General features: G+C 31.7%; 4 protein-coding genes across 5 annotated transcripts; 2 read left to right on the forward strand and 2 right to left on the reverse strand.

Annotated features, from left to right (window-relative positions):
- Positions 1–545: 545 nt before the first annotated feature.
- On the forward strand, positions 546–5,838 carry LOC126832780 (pentatricopeptide repeat-containing protein 2, mitochondrial-like). Its single transcript, XM_050563723.1, has 7 exons — positions 546–843; positions 1,889–2,123; positions 2,195–2,297; positions 2,416–2,610; positions 2,719–3,033; positions 5,388–5,495; positions 5,607–5,838. The coding sequence occupies exons 1-7, from the start codon at positions 771–773 to the stop codon at positions 5,757–5,759; spliced, it is 1,182 nt and encodes a 393-aa protein (XP_050419680.1). The 5' UTR covers positions 546–770; the 3' UTR covers positions 5,760–5,838.
- Positions 5,787–7,203, reverse strand: LOC126832781 (peptidyl-prolyl cis-trans isomerase 5). The gene is made up of 3 exons (XM_050563724.1): positions 6,893–7,203; positions 6,329–6,721; positions 5,787–6,241 (listed from the first exon to the last, which is right to left on the reverse strand). The coding sequence occupies exons 1-3, from the start codon at positions 7,025–7,027 to the stop codon at positions 6,107–6,109; spliced, it is 663 nt and encodes a 220-aa protein (XP_050419681.1). The 5' UTR covers positions 7,028–7,203; the 3' UTR covers positions 5,787–6,106.
- A 2,646-nt stretch (positions 7,204–9,849) lies between these two features.
- Positions 9,850–11,977, reverse strand: LOC126832912 (uncharacterized). Its single transcript, XM_050563952.1, has 2 exons — positions 10,577–11,977; positions 9,850–9,891 (listed from the first exon to the last, which is right to left on the reverse strand). Exons 1-2 carry the CDS (start codon positions 11,975–11,977, stop codon positions 9,850–9,852), a joined length of 1,443 nt encoding a protein of 480 aa, XP_050419909.1.
- A 1,422-nt stretch (positions 11,978–13,399) lies between these two features.
- Positions 13,400–19,851, forward strand: LOC126832863 (UDP-glucosyltransferase 2-like). Of its 2 annotated transcripts, none has more exons than XM_050563882.1 (4): positions 13,400–14,330; positions 18,359–18,578; positions 18,644–18,863; positions 18,955–19,851. In XM_050563882.1, the coding sequence occupies exons 1-4, from the start codon at positions 13,515–13,517 to the stop codon at positions 19,232–19,234; spliced, it is 1,536 nt and encodes a 511-aa protein (XP_050419839.1). In that variant the 5' UTR covers positions 13,400–13,514; the 3' UTR covers positions 19,235–19,851. The 2 variants fall into 2 exon arrangements, with proteins under 2 accessions (XP_050419839.1, XP_050419838.1); XM_050563881.1 differs by lacking the exon at positions 13,400–14,330 and adding an exon at positions 16,687–17,631.
- The last annotated feature ends 17 nt before the right edge of the window (positions 19,852–19,868 follow it).

Raw genomic sequence — 19,868 nt, forward strand, 5'->3', positions numbered from 1 at the left:
AATTTTGTCATAAATAATATGTATGAATTTCTTTCCTTAACTATATATGATGCCTGAGAAAAATTAATTCGCGCAAAGCAGTTTTGAAGGAAAAAAATTGTAATTTATCCTATAGAAATGACTGTCATAGTCTGACAAAAAAAAAATGGCAATCAACAAAGTATCCTCATTACTGTTTAATAAGTATGCATTATAGTTCAAGCTCTAAATTATGAATTTTCGAAAAATTGCCTATACTTTACTTCTTAGAAATGGCCGGTGTGGCGTCCTCTTAAAAACTATATAGTATATGGTATTACGCGCTAGAAAAATTCAAGCTACGTTACAAATCACATTACCAATTATCAAAATATGGTCCATATTTCATAATAATTAATAGTTATTATGGTCTACGTTTCATGCAAATGATAAATTACAAAAAAATTGATAACAGGTATCAGTTATCATTATCGGGCACAGATATATATAATAATTATATATATCTATGCTATCTGGTTTCTTTTCTTTTGATAACCGGTAAAAGATTTATAATTTAACCTCAAAAATATACCATGGCCCATGGGATATTTTCATTATTATATTTTTTGATCGATTTGAATCTGCTATTCTTATTTCCTTAGTCTAAACTCGAAAAAACATAAAAATTGATTAATATTGAAGTATAATTTGCTGAGTTCTGGTCGTTTCTGCCAATATTAAAAAATAACAACTACTCATCCAGTTTTTTTGTTAAGATTTTGCATTTTTATTAATATAAAGATTTAAGTGTAATGTTTTCAAAATCAATTGCTAATCTATACAGGAATGGATTGAATTCCACCAAAGTGTTACAGAATGTTATATGTAAGTTCTTAAAGAAATTTTAAAGATAAACGGATTCCTTTGAGATATTAATTTTACGCTCGCTTTAATAAAAAAAATTTTAAGACTGATAGCAACTTACGTAGGTACTGTTACTTAATCCCTTTCCAGTTTCCACACCTTAGTAAATTTGTTGTGTTTGCTCATTTACTGTGTAATGAAGCTAAATCATAAATGTGTTAAATAACCTATAATAACCATGGTAGTGTAAAATTTTAGTAACAAAGTTAATAATATGTAGACAAGGCTTAATTTACAGTAGAAATATAGGTATAAATTTCCATTACTGGACACTTTTTTTTTTGCCATACAGTGTTTTTTATGCTGATTGCAAATCTGAAGTCAAAAATTAGCTGCAGCCGAAATATGCAAGTTCCAAGTAGCTATAACTATGGAACTAGAATGGCCTATCGATTTTGACTTCAGATTCATAATCAACATAAAAAACACTATGATTTGGTAAAAAAAGGATATCTGGTATAGTAAATTTGTACAGAAATTTAATTTAAGTTAATAATTTAATTATGAGGAATTTAGTATTCAAAGGTAAAATTCTAACAATCTTGCAGATTATATAATGGTGATTATGATTGTGTTGTAGCAACTTTTCTACAATTGTGATTTTTTGTTTTTATTTTTAAGAAATGCATCCATTTTGTGTGACTATTATAAATACATGTAATTTTGAGGAACTTGTTTTAAAATGTTGTATTTATTATCTTGTGTGGGATCTTTGTAATTTTTCTTACTTTACCAGGTACTTAATTCTACAATTATATTAAAAACTAAAAATATACTTTGATCGATACATCAAGCTAGTGTTGAAAAATCTATATTTGTTTTCTAACCTATTGTCCGATTACGTGTTATAGAGTAGGGTTAAATTAGAAGTAGTTGTTTTTGATAAAAAACACAGATGTAAATGTAGGCCCTTTAAAAATAATAATAAAAAGTTAATATATTTTATAATTTTGTTAAAGCATTTTTTGTTATATACATATCTTATATATTTGTTTTTTTTCTTCAGGTAAACGTAATTTGTATGAACCAGCTGCCCTAGGATTAGATAAGTACCAATATTATAGAGAGAAACTAAGCAGTCAATATAGTGATGTCGACAAGCAGACATTTTTGGAGCGCATGCAATCATTTGCTATTCCAGAATCTACCAGTCTTATATTCACTGAAGATTTGAAACAAATTGTGCATATGATTGATGATAATGAAGTTGAATTAAAACTTGTTGAACAAATGATGAAAAAGTTTGTGATAAAATAAATTATTGTAACTTTTTTCAAAGTTATCATTTTAATAACTTACATCTATACAATAGGTTTAACCAACAAAATAAAGGATTGCGTTTTGGAAATTTTACATTTGGCCCTGTTGTAATGCGTATGTTTTATCATCTTAATAAACCTGATTTTGCGTTGAAAGTAAGTAAAAAAAAAAAGACACTTACTGTGTTTTATTTTTAACATACCTTGTCTTTATAATGATACCATTTTAAATGTTAAAATTTTTAAGAATATTCATTTTTATATAAACCCTTAGATGTTTTATGAACCAGAATTGGAAGGATTTTTCAATCATTTAACATCGTATCAAATTTTAATGGATTTATTATTCATAAATGGAAAATATGATGAAATTTTGAGTGCATACAAAACAATTCAAGAGCGACAGTTACAAATAGCGAAATTTCCCAAAGGAGTAATGATGTTGGTATTTGCCGCCTGTTACAAACTCGTAAGAGATACATATTTATCAATAACATTGTAATATTGCAAATATTAATAATTACCATAAAAACTTTGCTTCATATTTGGGTATTAATTTTGCAACTTTTATTTTAAGAACACAGCAGAAAGTTTTGAATATGCTTGCAAATTATGGACCGAACAACAAGAAGCTGGTCACATTCCTATTAGAAAAACTGTTACGTTTTTCGCTGCCAATGCTTTGAACCAAAATAGTCCTCATATTGCAATTGAAGTACTTTCAACTGTACGAAATCAGGTGTATGTGACACTGCGCAACATAAAGGTTGTTGCACTATGCGACTTGGGGAGAATTCATGATGCACTTCCTATACTTAGAAGTGTTTTGTCTTTAGATCGGCCTTCAGACAGCTTTAATAATGCCGTGAAACAAACATTTTGTAGAGATGTTGTAAGTAATCATTCTGTTTTATATATACTCTGCGCCATGAGAGAAGTAACCCGTTTCGCGCATCACGACTGACGGCCACAACTGTCCTGAGGCCCCATTTCCCCCACTTTGTGCCATTCGATGTCGCGCTGAGGCGTGCATACAGCGCGAAACAGACGATATACAGAGTGATTGTATATAGAGTATATTATTTATTATAATTTATAAATATAAATATTTATATTTATAAATTAATATAATTTATTATATTATTATTTTATTTATTATAATAATATAATATGTTATTATTATAACATATTTTTACAACCAGGTCAAGTGAGATCAGAGGTTTTTGTGTACAGGCAAAGGAAAGCCGCGTCCCGACTTTTGGTGTACAGGCAAAGAAATGACGCATCCCAAACCTTCGTGTATAACTTAATTATATAAATTAGAACTAAAGAATATTTAAATTAAATATAAATTTAATATTTATTATATAATATATAATATATTATTTATTATTATATTATTATTATAATAATAATATAATAATGTAATAATTCAACAGTAAACGCAAGCGCGTGGTTCAAAGACGTAAGACGTGAGTCTTATGACTTGTGACACACTGTATCGAGTTTACGTTATAATACACCCTATATATGCAGCGCCGCCGCCGACCGTGGGTGTGGCCTATCGGTGGCGATGCGCGGAATCGGACGCGTTTCGGTCGAGCAACGGGTTACTTCTCTCATGGCGCAGAGTATAAATATTAAATGATAGTAGCAGTAGAAATATATTAACAATTTAGTGATTTCTTAAATTAATATTACAATTGTTTATTAAAATTTAATTAGTATAGCTATAGTCCTAATCTAGTCTTTATAGTAGACAACTGCTAAGTGATATATAAAATACAAATTAGGCTGAAAAAAAAAATTAATGCCGAAACATATACCAACTGATGTGCTTCTTAATAGATAGATCAATCAGGGTCTAGTAGCTGTATAAATAACCTTAGCAATGGTTCGGCAGACTTCTTAGCTACATTTGTTTCATTTAAATTATAAAAACTTTTTACAACATAGTATCAAGTAAACAGAGGGAGCACATGTCATTGTGATGTTTGCTTACAATTTCAAAATATTGCAATTTTTTTCACAGCCAGTATAAAGAGTAATTTTTTATTACCTTCGACCTCTAAATGTCTAAATGGTTTTATTTTAATAAAAAAATCTAAATTATTGTCATACAAATACTAACAAATAGCATTGTTATCCTATGTAAAATAAAAGATCATATGACTATAATTTTTACGTATGGCCATTGTACTTTAACATAAAAATAAAATGAATACATTTTTATTTTTGTCTTATTGGTAAAATGCCATAAAATTCCCCACTCTTTATATTTTATTATTGTAGTCTTTATAAATTTTCGGTTTTCATATACTGTACAAAGAGTAGGACTTAAAAGTAAAATGTACTGCATTAATAATATTACGTACTTGTACTACATTTTTTTTAATCTATACTATTTTATTTAAATCATATTAAATTGTTTTACATACCTATACATTTATTTATAGCATTGCTTTTTTAAAGTAAACATTTTATAGTTTATAAAGTGGTTTAATTAAGTCTTGTAATTTGTATTAAAATTTATATAACATTTTTAAAATTTGAATCAGATTAATACTGACTTTAAATTTATAGTAATAATTTATTTTTATTTTTTTCATCACTAGATATCTACCATGCAGTATTGATACCTTTGTAATCTGCAAATAATAATGAGTAGTTTGTCAATGAAAAAATCATCTTTGTTCTTTGCTTAAAAAGTCCATAATTTTTTCCTAAATTACATTAATTACAATAAAAAATAATAAAATATTTTATTATAAATAAACCTATCAAAACTTTAAAGTAAAGTATGTAGATTTACAACTACTGTAACTATTATGTATAAATATATCATATTATATAAATACATTAAAGCACACAAGTCCGACACATCACTTGTGTGCTTTAAGGTATCGATATATACTTTTAAATAATATTTAAAAATATATTATGTAAATTATACAAAATTGTTTTTATTTAAGGCTTGTCAGTTATTAAGATACCCAGGTACTAATGTATTTTTAATACAGTAAATTTTAGATTTCTTAATCTCTTAATAAATAGCGCTTTCCGTTCCTTTTAATTAATATCATCTGTGAAAATTATTGTTGTACCATAAGTATTTTATAATTAAATATGAATAAAATAAATATTAATTATAAAACATATATATATATATTATTCAGTTTGTACGATTGATTTAGTTCTATGCATCATATTATGTAATACTATATAAATTATTTTTTTTAAATTTAGATTGACATTGTGAAAAGTACTGCTGAGAAACAAGAAAGCAAGGAAATTTCATTGGAATTGGAGAGAATATTAAGTCAATTTGAAGAGTTAAACATTATTTCAGAAACAGTAAGTTAAGAAATTAATACTCTTTTTATAAAAAACAAAAATTATAAATGATTTTTTGTATCACTATTGCATCATTCACCTATTATTTACAATTTTTTATTTTTTTTTTAGACACTAGATTCGATCCTGTGTACAGATGTCAAAATGGTTGAGCGACCAGTGAATAATAATTATCAGGATAACATGGTAGCAGCTAGTTACGGCAATAGTCGACCTTATAAGAAACGAGAATATAGACGTCCCGGTATTAGTGATATGCTATAGTAGAATATAATAATGTAAAACAAATAATTATTTATGTAGAGAAAAAGTGTACTATTTATAATAAACAAGTAAAAATTGTAAAAAAAAAAAATACAGATATTAGTTCTTTAAAATTTTAACAATCATACAAAATCGAATTACTAAAACTATAAAAAAAAATAAGTAGCATAATATGTGTAACTATTGAGTTTTGTTTACAATATAGATTTGTTCAATTTGTTGATCTCACTTAAATATTAAGTAAGTGATGTTATAAAATGCATAAAAACTACCATTGAACATTTAATGCATTCAATAACATACAATGCTCAATCATTATCAGGTAATGTTTTTAATTGGTAATTGATTTATTCAGTAGCATCAGACTTGCTAACTGAGAATGGTTCTGGAATGGCATTATGACCGGAATCGACAATTGTAACATCAGCAACGGGCTTGTCTCTCGAGTCTGTTTTGGTAGCTTCAATTTTCTTAATAGTTTTCTGTATAACAAATTAAAAAAAAAAGCGACATTAATAATTAATTTGTTTAAATAACAGTATATTAGGAACTTGGTAAACAATACTTACGATTCCTTTAATAATTTTTCCAAACACAACATGGCGTCCATCTAACCAGGAGGTTTTTACAGTAGTAATGAAGAACTGAGATCCATTGGTATCTTTCCCAGCGTTAGCCATAGATAACCAACCGGCGCCGTAATGTCTGAGCTTAAAGTTTTCGTCTTCAAATCTTTCGCCGAAAATGCTACGGCCGCCGGTTCCATCTCCTTTGGTGAAGTCTCCACCCTGAATCATGAAATCTTTGATGACCCTGTGGAACTTGCTGCCCTTGTAACCTTCACCTTTTGGCTTCTGCGCTAGTTCGACAAAGTTTTGAACCGTTTTGGGAACAGTCTTGCCGAACAGACCGATTTCCACTCTCTCTGGCTTGTCGGAACCCACTTGGATGTCGAACCACACCTGTGCACAAACAAACACGCGCACGATTTATTAAAGCGACCCGTTTGTTGTTTGTATAGAACCGGCATTGTGAGGCCAAATGCACAATGATCAATAGACAATGGGTTTTACCACAAAGGTAACCGGGTACAAACACGGCATGTGTGTTTAGCTACTACATTATTTACTTACGACATCTGTGACTTTTGGTCCTCTTTTCTCGTCCTCGGACGCTTGACTGTACACAACCGCGATAATAACGAATACCGTCACCGGCACAATTGCCCATTTCGCCAAAGTCATGATTCTGTATGAAGATGGTGGCATGCACAGAGACAAAGTACAATTGTTGATCGAGAGCTGCTGGCGAGATCTAAACCGTTACAGGCAACGGGTAAAAGTGAACAAGTGTGGGTAGCTTAAGTAGTTCGTGAGCGAGGTGAGGTGACGTTGTATGTTGTATACTCGTGTCCACCACAACACAAAAACCCGAACGGAAATATCGTTATCTCCTTTGTAATGCAATTGTAATTGATTAGCGTCTACAATCGATGTTTACAACTATCGATAGTGAGCGTACCGCAAAAGACCGAAATGCGCGTAAGAATTTTTTTTTTCAAATATTGTTATTGTCTCGTCAGCGTTGTTTTTCAAAAATGTTGCCAAAATATTTCCACGTGTACTATTTTTTTATAGAAAAATACGTAATTGCGTTTCTTATTCGTAGGTCAAAGAATCGACCCACGCCACGGTACAGGCATCGATAGTGATAGTTATTATTTTTTTTGATTAGATATCCATTATGAAAAAATACATGTATTACAACAATGCATTGTCGACCAAACAGAAGCGGCCACGACAAAACTGATTGGCGAACCACAGCAGCTGCTGTACCGCAGCTACCGCTAGCTTGATCTACAGTGTTCAGATAAGTGCTTCAGGGGAAAATGTATACAAATTCATTAAACAAAAAAAAATCGTTTCTACATAGTACATACTGCCGTCTTCACGTTTAGGGCATGCCAGAAAATGGGGTTAACGAACTCGCCGCGTTATTAAAAAAATATCGGTTAAAACTTAAATATGTCATTTTTTAACGTTCGCGGCCAATAAATTCGTCTACCGACCACTGATATTTATTTACAGCCACGTACAATACTAATAATTATTGACACTTCGAAATTTTAAACAATGTTGCCCTTCTCGTTGAACACATTTTTGTTAATTGAATTTTACAAATATAATTTAGCAAACTATACCCACAGTAGGTACGTTACAGTGACGCGGTGGCATTAGGATGAGGCGAATGCCTTTCTAAACAATTTGATTTACCCCAGGCGTGCCTTGCCCGTAGTTTAAAGAAACAGAAAATTCTATTTGAATTATAGTAATTAATATTTGTACTTTTGTAAATTGTTATAAGGACGAATGAGAAAAATACCGAGTACCTATTATCAAATACCGTCACATTTCAATTTTATATTTATTACTTAGCATAGGTAGAATATAGATGTCCCATTGAAAAATAATGTTTGCCTGGATTTGCACCACCAGTAAAATAGGTTTGTAGCCGCTATACTTACTTCTTCAATACCCAAAAATATGTATTTTTAATATTATATTGAATATTTCATTTTGCTAAGCGCTACCATCTTGGATTTGTATTATTTTAAATTATTCAAACACTATAAACTGTTTAACAATCTCAAAATATAATATTTCAATAGTATTTTATAGATAGCCTAGTTATACAATTTTATTTTTAGGGGTCACAACGCACAATAAAAATACACCAATAATTTGGTCAAATTTATTGGATAACTATGCATAACAAGTTGGATCCAATTTCAAAAATATTCAAAACCTAGGTCTGATTATTTTACAATGATGTTATGGTATTATTTTTTTATTTTTTTCTTCTTGAACCTATGATAATATCTCTATGGATCATTTTATAATCTAGCAAGTTTGTAAATCAACCATCCTGCTTAAAAAGTACTTTTTAAAACTTAAGGCTAACATTAAAGTTTACTCCTTCCCCACCAAAATCGAGATAAACACCTAAATATTGTACCATTAGTTAAGTGTTTATCATTAGTCATTATATATGTACTAAGTAGATCTATGTAAAATATGAAATTTAAAAAAAAAACAGAATCGTAGATACACATAATTATTAATTAAGTATTGGCATTGCATGCAGGATTATTGACCAGAGTCAAGGCCAGAGAGCGATCTATAAACTACCAAAAGGTTAGTAATACAAATTATTCGGATGTTGTTTTCAAATTGTAGGTTACGTACTTGATACTATTTCATTGTAAAAATGTAAGTTATATTTGTATCATATTTTACAATATATAGTAGTATTGAATATTTACAAACAAAAAAAAATAATTTGTTGATATATTTAGTAGATAACAGTCTTGTATCTAAATTAATTTAACAAAATGTCAAATGCGTTATATATATTATATACCCAAGGCCCAATAAGGCTCAAGGGCATTATGATTCCGGATAATATTATAATACAATAGGGTCACTTAATTGTTAGATGTATTCGTTGTTATTCATAAAATGTAGTGTAGTTTGAATACAGTAAGATAGGCGAATCATATTTCTGTACTAATAAAACTATGTTTATAGGCCAATAAATGGGTCACGTAATTACTACCAATTGTACAGACTGCTTCTACTCAATTGATATTAAGTAGAAGCAGAAAACATTGCAGGAGAAGTTTTAAAAATTTCAAAATTAACGCACACCTTAATATATTATAACGCAGCTCCCTAAAAACAACGACAGTCGTTTTAAAGACCTAAGTGCAGAATTTGTTGAATATTTTTGGGGATTCAATTCTTGTAAAATTCGACTTTTTGCAGTTAGGCCGTTGTCTTTGGGAGATGCGGTATAATAAAATAATACCCTGAATTTTCCTGCTGTACGAACACGAACGTAAAGCTAATACGATAATTTTTTTTTATAATAATTTAATTTCACTAGAATCTATTAAATATCTTGGATAAGATCAACAACTTTAGAGTACAAAACTTTAAATATCGTATCAAAATCAATTCATTTTATTATGTTGTTTATTTATTCATAGAAATTTTAATTACCTATAAATATTAGGTAGAATGTTTTTACTTCATAGATTTTGTTTCTCCACGAACGGCGTTATTGTCATAACCTAAAAAATAAAAACAAATATAATATACGCTTTTGCAGCTGTATTTTTAGTAAAATACAAATAGTGCGTAATGTTTCAGGTCTGTTGTTATTGAATTTAATAAACAATAATATAATTGAAAATATTTAATGCATTTATGCATGGTAAGCTTACTGTTAAATTAATGATATAGTGGCTTTATATGTTGACTTTTTTAATTCGTTAAATTAATTAAAATTCTCAAGTCTATTTTTTCAAAATTGTATTAATAAAGTTAGTTAAATACTTTTATCAGTTATTCTTTTTCAGTTTATATGCTTTTACGGTTTGCTGTTTTGGATTTTCTTGAATAATACAAGTTTCATTTAATGTTTTGTTCTTTAATTTGTAGGTACAGCGAAATAAAGCTTGTTTGATTTTACATAATATTTTTGTTTTAAAATATTTTGTTAGATACACGCGTAGACTTAATGTAATTATAGTTAGCCTAATTAAATGGCTACCTAACTATTTAAAATTACAGACATTGGATTAAATTGAGTAACAAAATATCGCGTGTCCACGTTGTGTATTCTCATCGCTCACATACCTATTACCACACAATAACATTATGAATTTGATATAATTTGTAGATCCGGATTACATGGCTACCCTATGAAGTCTTAACCAAAATAATTTTTAATTTATCATGGGCTTTTTATCTTACCCAGTCGTTGATTAGTAGGTCGATTGGCTTTAATTCAAACATATCTTCGTTGTCGATGGTTCGAACAACAACATGGAACGCTTCCTTATAATTTTCTAATGTTTTGACGTACTGGCTTAAATCTTGTATGTCCTGTTTAGTGTTTTCGAAGAGTTCCTTTACTTTACTATTCGTGTCTATTTCGAACAATTCGGTTGGGTTATAAAACTCTAACTCGATATGCTCCATCGGTCTAGAACACGAGTTCAAAAGCCACGAAATCCATTGTTTCGTTATTAATTGCAAGAATTTTTTTTTTGGAAATTTTACCATGGTCGAAATTTCTTTCAGAAAATCATACAAGTATTTTTGCACGCTGTTCGGAAACAATTTTAAACCGACTAATTCGTCTATACTGCCGAGTAAGGTTTCGCCCAAAGAGTTTATTGCACATTCGTAGGTGCTAATTCTCGTATCCACGTCGTCGACTTTGTTGTTGCCGGGATAGAATACCTTGTGCACCAGGTGTATATACGTGGCGGTACGCATAAACACAGGATGCAACGCGGCCGCCAGTACTTGTTTCTGGAAGACTCGCACCAAACCGGGTTCGAATACGGTTTTCATGTGCACGTATAGATCGGATATTTTCGCCTGGATTCCGTTTTTGAACCTCCAGTTGGTGACCACGTCTCGCAACAGGTGGATTTTATTATTGCCAACTGTGAGATTGCCATTTACAGTCTCCTGGTCGTCCCCTGTCGATAACAATTGGTGAAATAACAAATATTTCGGATGAAAATCCAAGTACGTATGTCGGGCTAGGGTTGAACCGAAAATCATATACAACCGCGGTAAGGTTTGTTGTAGGGTGTGGAGAAATTCTCGTTTTTTCATACGTCTAATGTCGCGCTTCTTAGGCGTCAGCTTGTTTAACGCTTTCAGACGGTGGTCGGTCTGGGGTGTTTCGTGTACACCTTCGTGGCACTTGCCTTTCATGAACTCCGATAAGTGGTTCGCAATATAGTCATTGTATAATTTATATCCGATTTTATAATGCACGTTTTTATTCAAACCATCAGCGCCCGGCTCGTTTTCTACGATTCCTATGTGCACGGTATCGTAGATGTTATTCAAATAAAAATTCGCTGTCAACAAATCTTTCGGGTAATGGTCATTATTGTTATTATTGGCGTGCCTCAGTTCATCGAGCATGGCCATGACTACTTTACCGTGTGATTTGACAGCAACGCCGTACTCGATTAATTGTTGAACGTTTAATTTATCACCCGGTTTCCTCTCGAACGTTTTTTTAAAGTAATAAGCGTTTCGCATAAAATAACTGTGTACATACCTCGAAAAATAACAATGCAGCTGATCAACAATGTTGGTCGGTTCGGGTTCTACGATAGATGCAGTCATTGACAATAAAATCAAAATTGTCTTTAATACCATAGTCAATGCACGTGTAAACTATTCACGTCAATCGAACGATCAAGTTCAATATTAACCAATTAGTTAATTCTGAAAATATTATAATTTTTAAATTAAAATATTATCGGTTTTGTTTTGGTAACGTGCGAATACAACTACTTGATTTTACAAAACAACATAACATTTTACATCGCCGTACATAACATAACGATAGTATAATATATGTTTTATTATTATGTGAACGTTAAAACCAACTCCTTTATTTATTCAGATGCAGAAGAATTTGAAGCTTTGGATGCTTTGATGTTTTTATGTTTTTCAATTTTATTTTGTTTTCAAAGCACGAGTAGTATATAAACATTCATTCCTGCACAATAAGATGTGTGTGTGTATTGTAGTTGGGAGGGGTGATGGCGTGGGTGTTTTTTTAATACATCATTGTCTCAAGAATATTCTCAAGTTAAACATTTGGTAACGGTTAACTTACGGAAATACACATTTGCGCTATAAACACCATGATTTGTAGTACTCTTAATCGTTGGGTCTTTTTTTTTTTTTTTTAATTTAAAATATCCATTTTATTAAGAATAATTTGATGAAAACTTTTACTGGTCGACAACTAGTTTTGGATAATTTCTTTTAAATTTATTTAAGTTTAACGTTTAAGATGGGAGGTAGAGTAAATGTGTGCAGATAAAAATAACTCTACCGCACTCCACCCTCATCCTACCTTTTAGCTTTGAATAACTTTAAAAGTAATAATCCAAAACTGGTTATCGACCAGTCAAAATTCTCAGTAAAATGGGCTATCTTGAAATTTTTAAAAACAAATTATTGAAGAAGTAAAGCAGTTAAGAGTAATACAAACCGTAGTGTTTAAAGCTCAAATGAGTATTAATGATAAAAAAAATCTTAGAAGTATTCGCTAGAACAAAAGTTTTTTTATTTGACAGGTTCTTGTGGAACAACATGTATGTATGTATTTTAAGAGAAGGGTAAGTTAATAGGATACCTAAAAATATGAAATGTAGACAAATTGTAAAGTATACAATAATTTTAAAAACATTACGTAAACTGTAAAATGAGACCATAAAGAAATATTTTTTTACTTGTTATTTTTTCGGTGTTTCAAAATTGTATACCTATTTGTACGTAAGTAAAATCAAATATTGAAATTTATTTTTCGAAATAGGTAAATAGGTATTAGTTTAAAAAAAACTGATTTCTGAGCAGGTTTTATTTGTTTTTATAAAAATATTTTATAGATAGCTCTGCACTTAAAGTAGTTTTTGCCTGATTCACTTGACATTAAAAATACTCGATGTAATAAACGATAACTACGTTTTTATCTTTTTTTAAATTATTTTATTGCTTATGGTGGTATAAGAAGTTATGATAGGCGTCATAAACGACAGTTTCGTTAATTTATTATAATAGAATATTGTTTTCGCAGTGTCTTATACGGGTTTTCAAGAGAACGTTTATTATTTCCAATTTTTTTTGCATTCGACAAATTCATACAACGATGAAAGTGTGGAGACTTCAACCGCAGGTGATGCTATGCGTTGTGGTCTTATCCGTCTGTAGGCCGATCACGACGGCCAACGTTCTGTCCACTGTGGCAATGACGGGTAAGAGTCATTGGACGTACGTTAGGGCCGTATTGCGCGCGCTGACCGACGGCGGTCATAACGTGACCGTGTTCACGCCGTTTGTGGACGGTGACCGCGAGAATTACACAGAAATTGACGTGACCCCATTTCTGGAATACCCTGTAGTGGTCAATGTTGACGCCATGACAATGTTGAATAGGTTTGACGGCGTTTCCAATTCGGTCAGATCCATCATGAATTTTACCAAGACTTACTGCAAGGCCGTCCATCGACATCCAAAATGGAAAGACTTTGCCACCGGACGACACCAGTTCGACGTGGTCATATCCGAAGTGTACGGTTCTCAGTGCGCAGCTTATTATGCACGTTTACTAAACGTACCGCTCATATTCATAAGTCCCACACCGCTCTTTACTGACTTGGAACCGTCGATTTATGGAACCGCATCCAACCCAGCGATCGTCTCCCATCAGCTCACTTCTTTCGGCGGCTACCCTAAAACATTTCAGGAACGGTTTTTCAATGTGCTCACATACGTACATTCGGCGGTCTTCCGCTGGTACGTGGAACGAACTTTTGACCCGCAGCCTTATGAACTGGTTGAACCGATCGTCCCGTCTTTGGTGTTCCTGAATACGCACTTTATCACCGAACCCGCTCGGCTTTTGCCCCCTAATGCCGTGCAGATCGGCGGCATCCATTTGACGCGACCTCGACCCATACCGTCGGTGAGTAAAAATTAGTGTCTGGGGGTGTATTTTTGAACTTGATCTAAAATATGAACGAAATATTCGTGTACGAATTATTTATTTACTGGTTTTTCGATCAACAAGAAAAAACCGTATTTTTGAACGATAATCTATTAAAGACAAACGAACGGTTAGTGTACGAATGAATATTGTTTTAAAAGTTTTTAAAAATGCGTTGGCATTACTGTACCGTGATCACGATTTCTGGCTAACGACACAACAGACGACGTAGGTGTGATACCGCCTTTAAACGTGGAGGTAATTTTTTTAATTTTCATTACTTTCAAATTCATATAACTTTTTAATGGATGATTAAAAATACACATTCTTTTTTAAAAATTATTCTGAATGAAATGGTTATCTATATATAAAATAGATAAGTGCAATAAAAAACGTGGCGCTTATAGCACAAATGAGTATAAATTAATAAAAAAAAAAAATCGTAAGAATATTCACTAGAATATAAGTTATTTCATTTGTCTTATCTTTATGAGACACCTTGTACATATATATATATATATATATATATATATATATATATAATATACATCATATATGTCCATATAATATAGGCTATAAAATATATTATAATTTACTTCTACATTCTACATATATGTTTGCGCAAAAATTAAACTAAATAACAATTAATTATAAAAAAAACTAGAAAAAATTGTTTAATGATTTTTAACACTATGAGTTGTGATAAGGAAAAAAAGAATAATTGAACTAATTGCTATTAGTTTACTAAATGAGTAACCTAATATAGTAATCGAGTAGTTAGTTTACATATTCCATTACTAATCATTAGTTAGAATTCAAAAATACTATTTTTTTTAAATACTCAATCTAATAGATGATCGATTACAAAACATTTGCTCATGCCCTATAATATACGTATGCAAATATCGTAAAATTGCGCCCAAAACAAAGGGTGGTTGCCCCATTATTCCAACGGTAACTACGCCACTGAATTGAAAACACATGTCCTATTCCAAATACTATAAACTATTTTGGACTTATTGTTATTAGAGAGAAATAACTTTTTTATTTATTAAAAAACAAAATTTAGGTAAAACCTCCCCAGCCTGATTAATAATGTTGGTTTTACCTTATATATAGGGTGTCCCACAAAGACCTGACAAATGAAATAATTTTTGTTCTAGTGAATATTTTTAACATTTTTTTTTTTTAAATTAATTTATACTTTTTTGCGATGTAAACAGTATAGTTTGTATTACTCTTGACTGTTTTACTTTTTACAATTATTTTTTAAAAATTCAAAATATCTATTTTATTAAGAATAATTTGATGAAAACTTTTACTGGTCAACAACTAGTTTTGGATAATTACTTTTAAAGTTATTTAAGTTTAAAGTGTAGGATGGGAGGTAGAGTGTGGTAGAGTAATGTGTGCAGATCACGCTTACATCATGCCACATTCTACCCTTTAACTTTTTAAAACTTTAAAAGTAATGATCTAAAACTGGTTATCCACGAGTCAAAATTCTCAGTAAAATGGGTTATCTTGAAATTTTTTTAAAAAAATTATTGAATAAAGTAAAATTGGTAAAAGTAATACGAACTGTAGTGTTTTTAGCGTAAGTGAGTGTAAATTATTAAAAAAAAAATCTTAGAATTATTAACTAGAACAAAAGGTTTTTTATTTGTCAGGTCCTTGTGGAACACCATGTATGTATGTATTTTAAGGGAGGGATAGTTAAAAAAGAAACGCTTATAGAACACCTAAAAATATAAAATGTAGATAAATTGTAAAGTATACAATAATTTTAAAAACATTACGTTAAATGTAAAATGAGACTTTAAAGAAATATTTTTTTATTAGTTATTTTTCTGGAGTCTTAAAATTGTATACCTATTTGTAAGTAAAATGTATTTTACATTATTGAAATGTATTTTTCGAAATAGGTAAATAGGTATTTAATAAAAAAAAAACGATTTGTGAACAGGTCTTATTTGTTTGGTTATCTACTCTTTCATTACAATACTTGCATATTTTTTTATAGATTTGAAATTTTAACTAATATGAATAAAAAAATTAACTTGAGCGCGCCCGAATGCATTTTATTTGTATTGTTTAAAATTTATATAGATAACACAAAATCATCACGAGATTAAAAGTTTAAAAATATAGTCTAGAACACTTCAATGTTAAACCAGCGCCAATAAAAAATGTTGGGTAAATATTTTAACTTAGTAAAAATTTGAGAACGTATGTTTTAATAAAAATATTTTATAGATAAATCTGCACTTAAGGTAGGTTTTTACCTTATATCACTTGACATTTATTTTATTTCTTATCGAGGTATAAAAACTAATTGATGGTAGGCATCATAGGCGATAGTTTCATTAATTTATTATAATAGAATATTTTTTTCGCAGTGTCTTATACGGGTTTTCAAGAGAACGTTTATTTTTTCCCGTTTATTTGTGCATTCATGTTAACGATGAAAGTGTGGAGAATTCAATTGCAGGTGTTGCTATGCGTTGTGGTCTTATCCGTCTGTAGGCCGATCACGACGGCCAACGTTCTGTCCACAGTGGCAACGGCGGGTAAGAGTCATTGGACGTACGTTAGGGCCGTATTGCGCGCGCTGACCGACGGCGGTCATAACGTGACCGTGTTCACGCCGTTTGTGGACGGTGACCGCGAGAATTACACAGAAATTGACGTGACCCCATTTCTGGGTAAACCTGTAGTGGTCGATGTTGACGCCATGACAATGTTGAACAATTTTGACGGCCTTTCCAAGTCGGTCAGATCCATTGTGAATTTTACCAAGACTAACTGCAAGGCCGTCCATCGACATCCAAAATGGAAAGACTTTGCCACCGGACGACACCAGTTCGACGTGGTCATATCCGAAGTGTACGGTTCCCAGTGCGCAGCTTATTATGCACGTTTACTGAACGTACCGCTCATATTCATGAGTCCCACACCGCTCTTCACCGACTTGGAACCGTCGATTTATGGAACCGCATCCAACCCGGCGGTCGTCTCCCATCTGCTCACTTCTTTCGGCGGCTTCCCTAAATCATTTCAGGAACGGTTTTTCAATGTGCTCACATACGTGCATTCGGCGGTCCTCCGCTGGTACGTGGATCGCACATTCGACCCGCAGCCTTATGAACTGGTTAAACCGATCGTCCCGTCTTTGGTTTTCCTGAATACGCACTTTATCACCGAACCCGCTCGGCTTTTGCCCCCTAATGCCGTGCAGATCGGTGGCATCCATTTGACCCGACCGCGACCCATACCGTCGGTGAGTGAAAATTAGTGTCTGGAAATAACGCGTTCAGTATTTGGTAGAGGTAAAGCGTGAACGATATTCATTCGTCCATAACTATTTAAGATTAGGTAATATGTAAATTTGCTTTTTGTTTAGACCTTGTTACATTAACATTTAGTCTTAACGGCTGCATAATGATAAAGAGTATGTTATTAAATTACAAAACACTGCTTGACTACAGTAAAAATACCTAAATCAAATAATATTGATTAATTTTTTTATCTTATACTAGAAATAAAATCAGCCTTATGGGGCAGTGAAAACAATAATTTTCAATTATAAGTTTAAAAATCGTAATTCGATTTATTATTATTTTTTAATATTCAAAATAGTTACTTGATGAGAAGAGGTTTAATGAATCTGTATGTCAGAAACTATTGACAACCTCGAAATAGCTAAAGCTTTTGCCGAACTTCACATTGCACATATTATCGATTGATTATAAAATATCCTGACACGTTTATGTATCGATTTAGGAAATGGCTAAATGAACGTGTCCTTTTTTTTTAATTGAACGTTAACGCAAATGACTACGTTTTTAGTAAATATTCCAAATACTGATCTAAATTACTATCGGCAATTACATCTGCCGCACATTTCGGGTACTTAAATAATAAAAGTCAGCGTAGCACCTATAAACTTTTAAACTGCATACCGTATAATTAAATTAAGTTTTATAGATTTCGATTCTGTGCTTCAGGATATACTGGAGTTTATTGAAAATTCGGCTAGCGGAGTAATTGTTTTCACGTTGGGTTCGATAATATCGGTTTCGACGCTGCCCGAACGCATCCAACGGATTATCATTGAAGTGCTTGGTCAATTGCCCCAAAGAGTTTTGATGAAGTATGAGGGCAATATGAACGGCAAACCGGGAAACGTGATGACGGTCAAGTGGCTGCCACAACGGGATATTTTAGGTTAACGTCGATAAATGCGTTGGTATAACACTTATATCTAAGCTAATCATTTTTATTGACTTTAGTGCATCCCAAAGTAAAGCTGTTCATAAGTCACGGAGGAATATCCGGACTCTACGAGGTCGTGGACGCCGGAGTTCCCGTGTTGGGTTTCCCTTTGTTTTTTGATCAACCGAAGAACATAGCCAACCTGGTGGACGCCGGCATGGCCTTATCTTTGGATCTTTTGACGATGACGGAAAGCGAGTTTTTAAACACCGTTACACAACTGATCAATAACGATACGTGAGTACTATCTGAGTGAGATATTTTTTTTTTTTGGAAACGACATTTAATGAAAGTCCTTAGGCTCAAAACCGGTATTTGTTGACTACAGGTATTCGAGCAACGCTAAAGCGGCCTCGGACCGTTTCAAGGACCGTCCGATGTCACCGGCAGAGTCAGTAGTGTATTGGACCGAATACGTTCTTAGACACAAAGGAGCGCCACACTTGAAATCCAAAGCGCTCGATCTCACCTGGTACCAGTGCATGTTATTGGACGTTATCGGCGCGATAGTTGCAGCACTTTTGCTTATTTCGTACTTGGCCTTTCGCCAATTAAAAAAAGTATACAAATATTTTTATGGTCCTATAGCCAAAGTTCATCGAGAATAGCGCAACCCAGATGATGTACAAATTGAATACACGATAAAATTATTAGAATATTAACCTACTAAACGTATCCGAAAAAACCTCAAGCACAAAATGGTCATAAATATTTATGTTCATATTTGTACAAATAAAATTAACTGATTGGATTACAATATGATATCAGTGGGTACTTGACTTTTACAACTTATGTATTCGCAATAATTAAATACAGTCACACACACATGTTTAATTTAAAATAAAAGTATACCTGTAGTATATTTTCAAAAAAAAATATCATTAAATAAAAAGGCCGTTGTTTGAAAAAAGCACTTATGAGTATTGTACATTTTTTAAAATAAACAATTATTTATAGCCAGTAATAAATTGACTTAGTAGTATCAGTTGGCGTATACGTTTTCTCTTTCCGTTTAATTTTTCTGAGATAGGAAGTGACTCAATCTTATATAACCATTTGTACTGCATTCGTCGATGTGAGATTCGTCAAAATCGGCCGGGTACTTAACAAGAACAATACTTAAGTTTCATTAATCACGTGATAAAACACAACTCAATGTTCTACCAACCATAATATTATAGTATTACAACATATAGTTTAGCTTAAGCCATAACCGAATAATACAAGTATTGATTAAACGTA

Source organism: Adelges cooleyi, unplaced genomic scaffold (assembly GCF_023614345.1).
Source record: "Adelges cooleyi isolate 19-005CV unplaced genomic scaffold, UGA_ACOO_1.1 ACOO_flye_CR_arks_rails_tigmint_CR_PRNA_167, whole genome shotgun sequence".
NCBI lineage: Eukaryota > Metazoa > Arthropoda > Insecta > Hemiptera > Adelgidae > Adelges > Adelges cooleyi.